Below are 15,350 nucleotides of genomic sequence, written 5' to 3'. Positions count from 1 at the left end.
CTATTTACTTAGTGGGGTTGCTTCCTACCTGCCTCTATCTCTCCCTCCAAAATTCTGTCCGTGGACATGAGAGAAATGAAGCACATGAGAGAATTGCCTCGGTGAGCTTAGCCCAAAGTATGCCGGGGTGTTCAAACGTATTACCCACGTGTTCAGAGAAGTTTGGGAAATATGGGCCCACACAAGCTTGCCTTTGTGTAACATTTCTCACCAATGTGTCTTGTGGCTTCTCCAGGAAGGGGAGAGAGGGAGATTTTATTTGGCCACAGAACCCTTTCTCATAGAGGATCTGCGGGACCAGGCTTCCCCAGAATATAACTTTGAGAAATGCTCGTCTAGGCTTTTCAGAGACTCCTGCAACATAATCACTTAGGGTTTCTCATTTATCACATGAAGGGGCTGTGGACAGAGAGGTCGTGACCTTGGCCCGAGATCCGCCAGCTAAGGGTAAAGCGTGACCAGCACACAGGCACCTCCCGTCCACGCCAGGGCTCCCCTGGTTTCTTTCATAAATCTCAAAGGGCAGGGAGGGGAGTGAACATCTGATGAGCGCCCACCCTCAAAAGGGATCATTCTAGAAACTCGTTGCTAAGCTATAGGACCTGCTACGTGCCAGCGCCACACTAGGTGCTGTGCATACGTGATCACCCCACTCCATCCTTCTGTCAACACACTGAGGTAGGTCTCTTATGTTCTCCCCCGTTTTACAGACAAGGAAGCTGAGGCTTAGAGAGGTTCAGCCACCTGTGTGATCCCTTTGAGTAAGGAAATTGCAGAGCCGAGATTTGGACCCAAGGAGGCCTGACTTCCTTTGAAACACATGGTCTCATTCAGTCCTCTCAGTAGCCATGCAAGATAAAAATGGTCCCCCCTCTACAGTCGAAGAAACCGGGGCTCAAAGAGGTTAAGAGGCATAACAAGGTCTTGCATACCAGGTAGTGGGATAGCTGGCTGCAGACTCCCCCGTACGGGGTCCTCCACCGCGCGGTGCTCCTGCCAGGGCGAACGAGCCCGACAGCGATGCTGGTCCGGGTTCTCATGTCTGCACTGACCGAAGGGACACAGCTGTGAGTGGAGAGAATCCCAGACCTCGGGATGGGCTTGAACCTGTGGCTTAGGTGGTACCTGTCTGCGCTTACCCAGCACCGAGCTGAGTTCTCCGTCACTTTAAAAGAAGAGCCCAAGGAAATAGTTCCCTTTGCTTGGCTGGCAAATCAAAACAACCACAGTGCCTCTGTTTGACCTCCGCTAGTAGGAAGATTATTTGGCTAATTAGGTGAAAAGCCTTCTTGCACATGGCATATTTTAACCCCAATGAGCTGTCCCCGGGAAAGTTTGCCCTTGGCCTGGTTCGCCAGGGGATCTTTCCTTTCCTCAGTGGAAAAGACCAATGAGGTAAACAGAACCTCGTTTCCATGGAAGCTCACTCTCTGGCCTTTTCTTTCCAGCAGTTGAAAGGTAATTACTTGATTTCTCTTTATTTGGGGGGGTTTCATAGAGTGGGGCTGTCAAGGCTTTTGATGGAGGATGGCCTTCTCTCTCACACCAGGCTATTTTAGGGAGCTTCGGTTGCATTTCTGTTTCCATCTTCCCTTCAGCTCATTAGCTCTCAGGCAGCAGCGTCCTCCTTCTGGTCACTCCTGCTAATTAAAGTCTAATGGAGCAAAGGACTTGACCCTGGAGAAAGTAGGATACACTGAGAAGCCAAAGAAATTCATCCAGAGATGGAAGCCCCCATCACCTTCCTCTCCGGACACAGACTATCACACCAAGACCCCGCATCCACACCAGGGAAGGGCAGCCACTGTTTCCTGAGGGTTTGCTGAATGCCAGGCACTGGGCTGAAAGCTTTATATCTGTGGTCTCAGTGAATCCTCATGACAGCCTTGGGGTAGACTTATTATACTGATTAATCAGATGAGGAGGCCTGAGCACAGAGAGGTTAAGTAACTTGCCCAAGGTCACACAGCTACTAAGTGGCAAAGCCAGGTTAAGAACCTACCCATTACTGTTATTTCTTAGGTAGGGCTCTTGCACTGCAACAGCCTCCCCAGAAGAAACCAGTCATGATAGGAAATGGACAGTAGACATTTCTCTGCCCCTGAGTGGCAGCTCTTTGTATTAAACTGAACCACGTAGGAGTGTGGAGTTAGTTGTCAGGGCCAATTAGAAAACCAAAACAATACACTAAAGAAGAAAGTCAACATAAAGCAGAACAGAAGAGTTCCAGTCTGAGGCAGAGCCAACTCCCATTTCAAATGGCTCATGCCACTTTACCACATTCCTGAACCTTATAGAGACTTGGTGTCCTCGTCTGTCAAATGGGAATGATAGCGGTACATACCTCATAAAGTTGTTTTACTTGGGAATTTCTCAAACTGCTCTGTGAAATACTTGTCTTCAGTGAAAAAATTGTGTCAAAGGCAAAGTTAAACACAGTTAAACAAGATGATTTGCTCTAGAATTTCTTCGAATCTTAATTATGCTAATACGTATTATAAATTTTCAGGAAGGAGCAGTGTCTCTTGACCCCAGAATCCTTTTCCTGGGAGAATGCACGTTAACATCTATTTCTTGGGACCCCTTAGAGAAGGCTTTAATATAGGTCATACAGTCCCTGGTCTTGAAATAGGCATCAATAAATGCTAATCCCCTCTGTTTTGTGCCCAGATTATTCAAATAGCCATACCTGTTCTTGTTAGATTTAAGTTCCGTGGAGGCAGGAACTGGGTCTGTCTTGTTCCTTTCTGTATTCCAGTATCATGCATAGCAAGACATTCCATAAAAATTTGATGAATGAATAAATGAACCAATGAATGAAGCTTTGTGTAGACGTAGCCTGCTCATCTTCACTGCTGGCATCCTCTGCTGTTTCTAATTGTATTTGGTGAGGCCAGTGGGAGAATTCAGACACCTCTGAGAAATTTCATAATGGGGATGGTTCTGTTGGGTTGTTTTTTCTTTTCACTTTTAACCTCGAGCATCATATCTTCTGACAGAACCCCCCCAACTTTAGCCCCTAACCGAATCATTTTGCTTCTTCTCAGTGAAGTAGTCAGATGTTTTCTTTGCATATGTATTTTGAACAGGATATTTCTGAGTGTTCCCAGTGGGTTTGCACCTGGGTATGAAGAAGTCTTGGGCTTCCAAGGGAATAGAATAAAAACAGTTCATTGGAGCTTGAAACCAGCACAGAGGATACCATGTTTCCCACGTGTGCCTATTGCAAGTAGTGATGGAGGGACCACTGGTTAGTGGTGTGACTGCTCTCCAGTGGTTCTCTTGATTTATTTAGAACAGGATTTCCAACTCATGTTCTCTGGGCGTTATGCAAAAAATAAAAATTTAAGTTAAATAATAGTTGAGTTGGTCAAAATCTGACAGATTTCCTTACTGCTGAGCTTCTCAGAGATTTTGTGCATTTCGACAGCATTTTACAAACTTATCTAGCCATTTTTTTTTTTTTTTTTTTTTTTTTGCGGTACGCGGGCCTCTCTCACTGTTGTGGCCTCTCCTGTTGCGGAACACAGGCTGCGGACGCGCAGGCACAGCGGCCATGGCTCACGGGCCCAGCCGCTCCGCGGCATGTGGGATCTTCCCGGACCGGGGCACGAACCCGTGTCCCCTGCGCCGGCAGGCGGACCCCCAACCACTGCGCCACCAGGGAAACCCTCTAGCCCTTCTTTTGGAGCCCTTCTCGATCCTTTCTTCTGGAGTCTGTAATAAGGGTGTTGTTCAGCAGAATACCTGTTTGGAAATGCTACTTTAGAATATATGACCAAAAGTAACAATCCCATCTTTATGATCTAGAAAACAGTCCTGCTTATCAAAACTGTGGGAAAAAGAAGATAAGGCAACTCCTGAATTGAACAGGGTGTTCAAAATGCAGAGCAGAAAGCCAGATAGATTTTTATGTTTTGTATAACAAACCCAAGAAGACTATTCATGATGCTTCAAAACTATGACCATAAAGTGTCCAGTGTTCTTATTTACATCATATTAGAAATAACTTATTTTCTATACCATTTCATAGCATAGATTAGATTCTTTTTTAAGCATGGAGCTGGGTTTTCATTTTCAAATATCTGAATAAAATTCCATACTTTTCAGATTTCTGAATAAAAATGGCTTTTAAGAGAAAGGGACTTAGAAAACTCACATATTTTTTTATCTACTTTTTGTTGTGAGTTAATCTGTTCTGAAAAGAAGAATAGAGTACATCCCATTTGAATGTCACTGTTCCCTACTTATTAAACTTTTCTGTGAATAAAATAATTTATCAGGTACTGAACAAAGCAGACTCAATTACAGCTTGACGTATAACGCTAGGCTTGCTTGGAAGTAAAGAGAGCACTTCAGTTCCTAGAGCAGGGATCAGTAACTATGGCCCGCCACCTGTTGTGCATAAAATTTTATTGGAACACAGCAGTGCTCATTCATTTACGTGTTGCCTGTGTCCATTTTCACATCTCATTGGAAGATGTGAGTCACTGCAACAGAGATCTTATGGCCCTCCAAGCCTAGAGTGTTAATTATATGGACCTTCGTAGAAATATTTGCCAATGTCTTTCATAGATTTATAGAAAGATGGGAGAGGGATGATGGAGATTACATAACCAACCCCTTCATTCTATGGATCGGAAAACTGACACTAGAGAAGTTAGCGAATTGTCTACCCATCAGAGAAGACAAAGATAGATTTCTTTTTTTTTTTTTAAGCCAGATGTAAATTTAATGTAGATGTGACAAAAATCACCTGAGTGGGTAACTATCTAAGTGCAAATTTCACAAGCAGATTACGGATGGCCTCCCGTTGAAGCATACTCTGTGTAGTTTCTAATGCATGCATTCAATTCGTTAGGAGAAGGAGGCTCGCACCTACTTCCACTTTACTGCTTAATTTTTTAAAGTAATTTTTGTTACAGTATAGTTGCTTTACAATGTTGTGTTAGTTTCTGCTGTACAGCAGAGTGAATCAGCTATACGTATATATATATCCCCTCCTTTTTGGATTTCCTTCCCATTTAGGTCACCACAGAGCATTGAGTAGAGGGAACTATGTGCTATACAGTAGCTTCTCATTAGTTATCTGTTTTATACCTAGTAGCGTATATAAGATATCAACACCAACTGAGAGGTAGCAGCCATCTGGAGTACTTGTTGAAAAGGTCTCAGGGCTCAGAGAGAAAGGATGCAATGATTAACTAATCATCCACGGTCCAGGGGTGGGAGAGCAGCAGGATATATGCCACGTAGGCGCCATGGATGCGGACTATGTCCGCTCGGTACGATACTAACAGTTATATTACCATCTCCTTCCTTGTACGTCTGCCCTGTGAACACTTCTTCGCTGGACCCCAAAACAGGAGAGCTGCATCAGGCCCTCATTAGAAGCATTGCTGCCTAGAAGTTCAGAGGTGGTTCTTATTCAAGTGCATTTAGATGTCTTTCTTAGCAACAGCCTGCCTACCCCATCACATTCTCCTTAAAACGATTTAACTTGGGATTTCCCTCAAACTGGATTTGTGTGTCCCACGATTCTTATGTTTTAGTGGAATAGGTCTGTGGGGGCACAGAGTAGCTGGGTGTAAAGTCGTGAGTTCCTTGGCTTTTGTCACCCAAACTGAAAGTCTCCACATTTGTGCTTTTGTGCAGCTGGACAATCCAGATGAGCAAGCGGCCCAGATCCGACGAGAGCTGGACGGACGTCTCCAAATGGCAGACCAAATAGCCAGGGTAAGGAAACGCTGGGGACATGTGCTGGGGGACCGGGCCAGAGCCCCACACCGGAAGTGCACTGATCGTTAAGGGCCGTGGAAAGATAAAACTGAGAATTTTACCTTCTCAGGAAGAAGAGGATAATCACCTGGTCGGGTCCTCAACCCTTCTTTCTCAGGGCAAGTGTCCTAGACACAGCTCATGTATTTCCTATCCTCCAATCAATACTCAAACTCCAGCCTCACCTTTCTTCTGAGTCCCAGACTTACATTTCCATCTGTCTGTCGAGCATTTCCACGTGGCCAGTCGCCTGCATTTCAGGTTGGATGTGTTCCAAATCTTAACTGCCCGCCGAGTACACACACCTGCATAGACTCCTCACGTGGCCTCCACGCAGTTACCATGGATGAAACCTCCCAGTCACTGTCAATTTCTCCTTCCTCCCCAGAACACTCCACACTCCCGTCTGCCACCTGGCTTCTTGATTCTGCCTCCCAAATGTGGGCCAGATCCCTTTACTGGTTTCCGGCACCACTGCTAGTGCTTTGATTCAGGCCCCTCATCTTCCACGCCTGGATCTTACAATAGCCTCCTAGTGGGTATATCCCTGGCTTCACTCCCTCCCTGTGTCCTGTCCATCCTGCATGTAATCATCATTCGAAACCTCATATATGAACATCTCATAACAGAGCCTCCAAATCCTTCAATAGAACCCTCCAGTGTCCCCAGAACAAGATCTCAGTGCTTTAGAATGATACTCAAGGCTCTTAATCCACAGACCATATCCTTCTTTATTGGCCTCACCTCCCACAACTTTCCCACCAGAGCTCCCCATTCCAGCTCTACAGAATGTCTCCCTCTGAATATCCCAGGCCCTTTCCAACCTCAGTGCCTTTGTAGCCACTAGTGTTTCAATGTGGATTGACCTTTCTCCTCTCCTGCACTTAGCAAGCTCTCCTACTCAGCCTTCAGTCCTCAACTGAAAATCCCTTATCTAAGAGCTGAGCTCATCCTGCCCACTTTGTGCTTTCTTCTTGCCACGTGTAAACCTTTATTATGACAGTTCACTGAATGGTGACTATTCATTTACGTGTCTGAGTCTCCCAGTAGATGGGATTGCTCTAGGGTTGGGATGTCTCCCTGTTGAGGACTGGGAGCCTAAGCATTATCTCCTGTTCTTTTTTTTTTTTTTTTTTTGCGGTACGCGGGCCTCTCACTGTTGTGACCTCTCCCGTTGCGGAGCACAGGCTCCGGACGCGCAGGCTCAGCGGCCATGGCTCACAGGCCCAGCCACTCCGCGGCATGTGGGATCTTCCCGGACCAGGGCACGAACCCGTGTCCCCTGCATCGGCAGGCGGACTCTCAACCACTGCGCCACCAGGGAAGCCCCTATCTCCTATTCTAACTGTTCTACCATTTGTGTTAACAGTAATCGTGCTAGTGGCATTTCTTCAGCACTGACTCTGCGTCAAGCATGTTACATGCTTTACATATGCCATCTCATTCCATCCTCCAAACAGTTCCATAGGGGCATTTGTTATTCTTGTTTTAGAGATGGGGAAATCTAGGCTGGACATGAGAGGTACTAGTTAAGAGGCTACAGTGGACCCTTCACTCAAGTCTAAGTATCAGGACTGGGCTCACCCTACGTGCAAAATTTAAAAATGGGGGTCGGAGTGTGGGGAAGGATGAGCACAGGGTGGAGCTTGGTGTTCAGCCTTCCTCTCTATGGAAAGAAGCATCTCAGGATTTGTACCCGTGGAAAGGAATTCTACTGGAAGAGAAACTGAGGAGAGACTCCAAGAAGCAGGAAAATCCCTTTTCGTGCTCAAGCAGGAAAATCCCCTTTCGTGTGTTGAAACGTTCTGCATCTTGTTCTTGGACACCTTCAAAGTTTATGGTCGGGTCGTCTGGCTAAAAGTAGTATGTAGTTCTCTGGCTAAAGGTAGTGTAAAAGGCTCTTATATTTGAAAATCCTGCTTAATGTGGGAGTAAACATCAATAAGGCTTCGGAATGTACTTCTCTAAATTCAGCACCTCCTCAGCAGATTATCCAGAAAATAGAGGTCATTTGGTCCATGCCCTGCCCTTAGGCAACTATTATATCCCCAACTAATAAGTATTCGTGCCACTTAAAGAAAATTTTACACACACACACTTCAAAAACAAGCTCATGGCACCTTTATTTTAGTTGTCTTGTTTACTTTTAAGGCTTAACATGATAATTTTAGAAACTTGCGTAAGCTAATTTTAATTTTTAAAAGACCATGGGTGAACAACTGTTACATAGTGCGCCAAGTTGCTCATTTCTGAACAAAGATCAAAGAACTCTCGCGAGGAGCTTCAAGATGGCGGAAGAGTAAGACGCGGAGATCACCTGCCTCCCCACAAATACATCAGAAATACATCTACATGTGGAACAGCTCCTACAGAACACCTACTGAACACCGGCAGAAGACCTCAGACCCCCCAACAGGCAAGAAACTCCCCACGTACCAGGGTAGGGCAAAAGAAAAAAGAAAAAACAGAGACGAAAGAATAGGGATGGGACCCGCACCAGAGGGAGGGAGCTGTGAAGGAGGAAAGGTTTCCACACACTAGGAAGCCCCTTCTCAGGCGGAGACTGCGGGTGGCGGAGGGGGAAGCTTCGCAGCCGCGGAGGAGAGCGCAGCAACGGGTGCGGAGGGCAAAGCGGAGAGATTCCCGCACAGAGGATGGGGGCCGACCGGCACTCACCAGCCCGAGAGGCTTGTCTGCTCCCCCGCCGGGGTGGGCGGGGCTGCGAGCTGAGGCTCAGGTTTCGGTAGGAGCGCAGGGTGAGGACTGGGGTTGGCGGAGTGAACACAGCCTGCAGGGGGTTAGTGCGCCATGGCTGGCCGGGAGGGAGTCCAGGAAAAAGTCTGGAGCTGCTGAAGAGGCAAGAGACTTTTTCTTGCCTCTGTGTTTCCTGGCGCGCGAGGAGAGGGGACTCAGAGCGCCGCTTAAAGGAGCTCCAGAGACGGGCGCGAGCCGCGGCTAACCGCGCGGACCCCAGAGACGGGCATGAGACGCTAAGGCTGCTGCTGCCGCCAGCAAGAAGCCTCTGTGCGAGCACAGGTCACTCTCCACACCCCCCTTCCGGGGAGGCTGTGCAGCCCGCCACCGCCAGGGTCCCAGGATCCAGGGACAACTTCCCCGGGAGAACGCACGGCGTGCCTCAGGCTGGTGCAACGTCACACCGGCCTCTGCCGCCGCAGGCTCGCCCCGCACTCCGTGCCCCTCCCTCCCCCCGGCCTGAGTAAGACAGAGCCCCCAAATCAGCGGCTCCTTTAACCCTGTCCTGTCTGAGCGAAGAACAGATGCCTTCCGGCGACCTACACGCAGAGGAGGGGCCAGATCCAAAGCTGAACCCCAGGAGCCGTGTGAACAAAGAAGAGAAAGGGAAATCTCTCCCAGCAGCCTCAGAAGCAGCGGATTAAAGCTCCACAATTAACTTGATGTACCCTGCATCTGTGGAATACATGAATAGACAACGAATCATCCCAAATTGAGGAGGTGGACTTTGGGAGCAACGATATATATATATTTTTTCCCTTTTTCTCTTTTTGTGAGTGTGTATGTGTATCCTTCTGTGTGTGATTTTGTCTGTATAGCTTTGCTTTTACCATTTCTCCTAGGTTCTGTCTGTCCTTTTTTTTTCGTTTTTACTTATTAAAAATTTTTTCTTAATTATTTTTTACTTTAATAAATTTATTTTATTTTATTTTTACTTTATTTTATTTTATCTTTTTCTTTCTTTCTTTGTTTCTTTTCCCGCTTTTATTCTGAGCCGTGTGGATGACAGGCTTTTGGTGCTCCAGCCAGGTGTCAGGGCTGTGCCTCTGAGGTGGGAGAGCCAAGTTCAGGACACTGGTCCACCAGAGACCTCCCAGCTCCACGTTATATCAAACGGCAAAAATCTCCCAGAGATCTCCATCTCAACGCCAAAACCCAGCTCCACGCAACCGCCAGCAAGCTACAGTGCTGGACACCTTATGCCAAACAAATAGCAAGACAGGAACACAACCCCATCCATCAGCAGAGAGGCTGCCTAAAATCATAATAAGGCCACAGACACCCCAAAACACACCACCAGATGTGGACCTGCCCACCAGAAAGACAAGATCCAGCCACATCCACCAGAACACAGGCACTAGTCCCCTCCACCAGGAAGCCTACACAACACACTGAACCAACTTTAGCCACTGGGGGCAGACACCAAAAACAACGGGAACTACGAACCTGCAACCTGCAAAAAGGAGACACCAAACACAGTAAGCTAAGCAAAATGAGAAGATAAAGAAACACACAGCAGATGAAGGAGCAAGGTAAAAAACTCACCAGACGAAACAAATGAAGAGGAAATAGGCAGTCTACCTGAAAAAGAATTCAGAGTAATGATAGTAAAGATGATCCAAAATCTTGGAAATAGAATGGAGAAAATACAATAAACGTTTAACAAGGACCTAGAAGAACCAAAGACCAAACAAACAGTGATGAACAACACAGTAAATGAAATTAAAAATTCTCTAGAAGGGATCAACAGCAGAATAACTGAGGCAGAAGAACGGATAAGTGACCTGGAAGATAAAATAGTGGAAATAACTACTGTAGAGCAGAATAAAGAAAAAAGAATGAAAAGAATGGAGGGCAGTCTCAGAGACCTCTGGGACAACGTTAAACGCACCAGCATTCGAATTATAGGGGTTCCGGACGAAGAAGAGAAAAAGAAAGGGACTGAGAAAATATTTGAAGAGATTATAGTTGAAAACTTCCCTAATATGGGAAAGGAAATAGTTAATCAAGTCCAGGAAGCACAGAGAGTCCCATACAGGATAAATCCAAGGAGAAACACACCAAGACACGTATTAATCAAACTATCAAAAATTAAATACAGGGGGGCTTCCCTGGTGGCGCAGTGGTTGAGAGTCTGCCTGCTGATGCAGGGGACACGGGTTCATGCCCCCGTCCCAGAGGATCCCACATGCCGTGGAGTGGCTGGGCCCGTGAGCCATGGCCGCTGAGCCTGCGCATCCGGAACGGGAGAGGTCACAAAAGTGAGAGGCCCGCGTACTGCAAAAAAAAAAAAAAAAAAAATTCAGGGACTTCCCTGGTGGCACAGTGGTTGGGAATCCACCTGTAAACACAGGGGACACGGGTTCAATCCCTGGTCCGGGAAGATCCCACATGCCGCAGAGCAACTAAGCCTGTGAGCCACAACTGCTGAGCCAGCGCTCTGGAGCCTGCGAGCCACAACTACTGAGCCCGCATGCCTAGAGCCCATGCTCCGCAACAGAAGAAGCCAGCACAATGAGAAACCCACGCACCACAGCAAAGAGTAGTCCCTGCTCACCACAACTAGAAAAAGCCCTCGCACAGCAATGAAGACCCAACTCAACCATAAATAAATAAACAAGCACTCTTACTTTTAAAAAAAAATTAAATACAAAGAAAAAATATTAAAAGCAGCAAGGGAAAAACAACAAATAACACAAAAGTGAATCTCCATAAGGTTAACAGCTGATCTTTCAGCAGAAACTCTGCAAGCCAGAAGGGAGTGGCCAGACATATTAAAAGTGATGAAGAAGAAAAACCTACAACCAAGATTACTCTACCCAGCAAGGATCTCATTCAGATTTGATAGAGAAATTAAAGCCTTTACAGACAAGCAAAAGCTAAGAGAATTCAGCCTCACCAAACCAGCTCTACAACAAGTGCTAAAGGAACTTCTCTAGGCAGGAAACACAAGAGAAGGAAAAGACCTACAATAACAAACCCAAAACAATTTAGAAAATTGTAATAGGAACATACATGTTGATAATTACGTTAAATGTAAATGGATTAAATGCTCCAACCAAAAGACACAGATTGGCTGAATGGATACAAAAACAAGACCCATATATATGCTGTCTACAAGAGACCCACTTCAGACCTAGAGACACATACAGACTGAAAGTGAGGGGATGGAAAAAGATATTCCAAGCAAATGGAAATCAAACGAAAACTGGAGTAGCAGTTCTCATATCAGACAAAATAGACTTTAAAACAAAGACTATTAGAAGAGACAAAGAAGGACACTGCATAATGATCAAGGGATCAATCCAAGGAGAAGATATAATAATTGTAAATATTTATGCACCCAACGTAGGAGCACCTCAATACATAAGGTAAATACTAACAGCCATAAAAGGGGAAATCGACAGGGACGCAATCATAGTAGGGGACTTTAACACCCCACTTTCACCAATGGACAGATCATCCAAAATGAAAATAAATAAGGAAACACAAGCTTTAAATGATATATTAAACAAGATGGACTTGATTGATATTTATAGGACATTCCATCCAAAGACAACAGAATACACATTTTTCTCAAATGCTCATGGAACATTCTCCAGGACAGATATTATCTTGGGTCACAAATCAAGCCTTGGTAAATTTAAGAAAACTGAAGTCGTATCAAGTATCTTCTCTGACCACAACGCTATGAGACTAGATACCAAATACAGGGGAAAATCTGTAAAAAATACAAACACATGGAGGCTAAACAATACACTACTTAATAACCAAGAGATCACTAAAGAAATCAAAGAGGAAATCAAAAAATACCTAGAAACAAATGACAGTGAAAGATGATGACCCAAAACCTATAGGATACAGCAAAAGCATTTTGAAGAGGGAAGTTTATAGCAATACAATCCTACCTTAAGAAACAAGAAACATCTCAAATAAACAACCTAACCATACACCTAAAGCTATTAGAGAAAGAAGAACCAAAAAAAAAAACCCCAAATTTAGCAGAAGGAAAGAAATCATAAAGATCAGATCAGAAATAAATGAAAAAGAAATGAAGGAAACGATAGCAAAGATCAATAAAACTAAAAACTGGTTCTTTGAGAAGATAAACAAAATTGATAAACCGTTAACTAGACCCATCAAGAAAAAAAGGGAGAAGACTCAAATCAGCAGAATTAGAAATGAAAAAGGAGAAGTAACAACTGACTGCAGAAATGCAAAGGATCATGAGAGATTACTACAAGCAACTCTATGCCAATAAGGTGGACAACCTGGAACAAATGGACAAATTCTTAGAAATGCACAACCTTCCAAGACTGAACCAGGAAGAAATAGAAAATATGAACAGACCAATCACAAGCACTGAAATTGAAACCGTGATTAAAATTTTTCCAACAAACAAAACCCCAGGACCAGATGGCTTAACAGGCAAATTCTATCAAACATTTAGAGAAGAGCTAGCACCTATCCTTCTCAAACTCTTCCAAAATATAGCAGAGGGAGGAACACTCCCAAACGCATTCTACGAGGCCACCATCACCCTGATACCAAAACCAGACAAAGATGTCACAAAGAAAGAAAACTACAGGCCAATATCACCAATGAACGTAGATGCAAAAGTCCTCAACAAAATACTAACAAACAGAATCCAGCAGCACATTAAAAGGATCATACACCATGATCAAGTGGGGTTTATCCCAGGAATGCAAGGATTCTTCAGTATACACAAATCAATCAATGTGATACACCATATTAACAAATTGAAGGAGCAATCCATATGATCATCTCAATAGATGCAGAGAAAGCTTTCGAAAATTCAACACCCATTTATGATAAAAACCCTGCAGAAAGTAGGCATAGAGGGAACTTTCCTCAACATAATAAAGGCCGTATATGACAAACCCACAGCCAACATCATCCTCCATGGTGAAAAACTGAAAGCATTTCCTCTAAGATCAGGAACAAGACAAGGTTGCCCATTCTCACCACTCTTATTCAACATAGTTTTGGAAGTTTTAGCCACAGCAATCAGAGAAGAAAGAGAAATAAAAGGAATCCAAATCGGAAAAGAAGAAGTAAAGCTGTCACTGTTTGCAGATGACATGATACGATACATAGAGAATCCTAAAGATGCTACAAGAAAACTAGAAGAGCTGATCAATGAATTTGGTAAAGTAACAGGATACAAAATTAATGCACAGAAATCTAGCATTCCTATACACTAATGATGAAAAATCTGAAAGTGAAATTAAGAAAACTCTCCCATTTACCATTGCAACCAAAAGAATAAAATATCTAGGAATAAACCTACCTAAGGAGACAAAAGACCTGTATGCAGAAAATTATAAGATACTGATGAAAGAAATTAATGATGATATAAAGAGATGGAGAGATATACCATGTTCTTGGACTGGAAGAATCAACATTGTGAAAAGGACTATACTACCCAAAGCAATCTACAGATTCAGTGGAATCCGTATTAAACTACCACTGGCATTTTTCACAGAACTAGAACAAAATATTGCACAATTTGTATGGAAACACAAAAGACCCCGAATAGCCAAAGCAATCTTGAGAAAGAAAAACGGAGCTGGAAGAATCAGGCTCCCAGACTTCAGACTATACTACAAAGGTACAGTAATCAAGACAATATGGTACTGGCACAAAAACAGAAATATAGATCAATGGAACAGGATAGAAAGCCCAGAGATAAACCCACGCATGTATGGTCACCTTATCTTTGATAAAGAAGGCAAGAATATACAGTGGAGAAAAGACAGCCTCTTCAGTAAGTGGTACTGTGAAGACTGGACAGCTACATGTAAAAGAATGAAATTAGAACACTCCCTAACACCATACACAAAAATAAACTGAAAGTGGATTAAAGACCTAAATGTAAGGCCAGACACTATCAAACTCTTAGAGGAAAACATAGAACACTGTATGACATAAATCACAGCAAGGTCCTTTTTGACCCACCTCCTAGAGAAATGGAAATAACAAAAATAAACAAATGGGACCTAATGAAACTTGAAAGCTTTTGCACAGCAAAGGAAACCAAAAAGATGAAAAGACCACCCTCAAAATGGGAGAAAATATTTGCAAATGAAGCAACTGACAAAGGATTAATCTCCAAAATTTACAAGCAGCTCATGCAGCTCAATATCAAAAAAACGAACAACCCAATCCAAAAATGGGCAGAAGACCTAAACAGACAATTCTCCAAAGATACACAGATTGCCAACAAACACATGAAAGGATGCTCAACATCACTAATCATTAGGGAAATGCAAATCAAAACCACAATGAGGTATCACCTCACACCAGTCAGAATGGCCATCATCAAAAAATCTACAAACAGTAAATGCTGGAGACGGTGTGGAGAAAAGGGAACACTCTTGCACTGCTGGTGGGGATGTAAATTGGTACAACCACTATGGAGAACAGTATGGAGGTTCCTTAAAAAACTCTAAATAGAACTACCGTACGACCCAGCAATCCCACTACTGGGCATATACCCTGAGAAAACCATAATTCAAGATGATACATGCACCCCAGTATTCATTGCAGCTCTATTTACAATAGCCAGGACATGGAAACAACCTAAGTATCCATTGACAGATGAATGGATAAAGAAGATGTGGCACATAAATACAATGGAATATTACTACGCTATAAAAAGAAATGAAATTGAGTTATTTGTAGTGAGGTGGATGGATCTAGAGTCTGTCATACAGAGTGAAGTAAGTCAGAGAAAAACAAATACCGTATGCTAACACATATATATGGAATCTAAAAAAAAAAAATGTCATGAAGAA

The 15,350-nt window shown here is 43.9% G+C and overlaps 1 protein-coding gene across 15 annotated transcripts in view; it reads left to right on the top strand.

Moving 5' to 3' along the window:
* Positions 1-15,350, top strand: part of CADPS (calcium dependent secretion activator) — a 475,715-nt gene that overhangs the window by 203,487 nt on the left and 256,878 nt on the right. For all 15 annotated transcript variants that reach the window (XM_060022835.1, XM_060022832.1, XM_060022834.1 and 12 more), the window contains exon 4: positions 5,656-5,736. In XM_060022835.1, coding sequence (XP_059878818.1) covers positions 5,656-5,736 — 81 coding nt within the window. The remainder of the gene's footprint in view (positions 1-5,655; positions 5,737-15,350) is intronic.

This window comes from Delphinus delphis, chromosome 10, assembly GCF_949987515.2.
Source record: "Delphinus delphis chromosome 10, mDelDel1.2, whole genome shotgun sequence".
In the NCBI taxonomy this organism is placed as follows: domain Eukaryota; kingdom Metazoa; phylum Chordata; class Mammalia; order Artiodactyla; family Delphinidae; genus Delphinus; species Delphinus delphis.
This window is presented reverse-complemented; position numbering and strand designations above follow the sequence as displayed.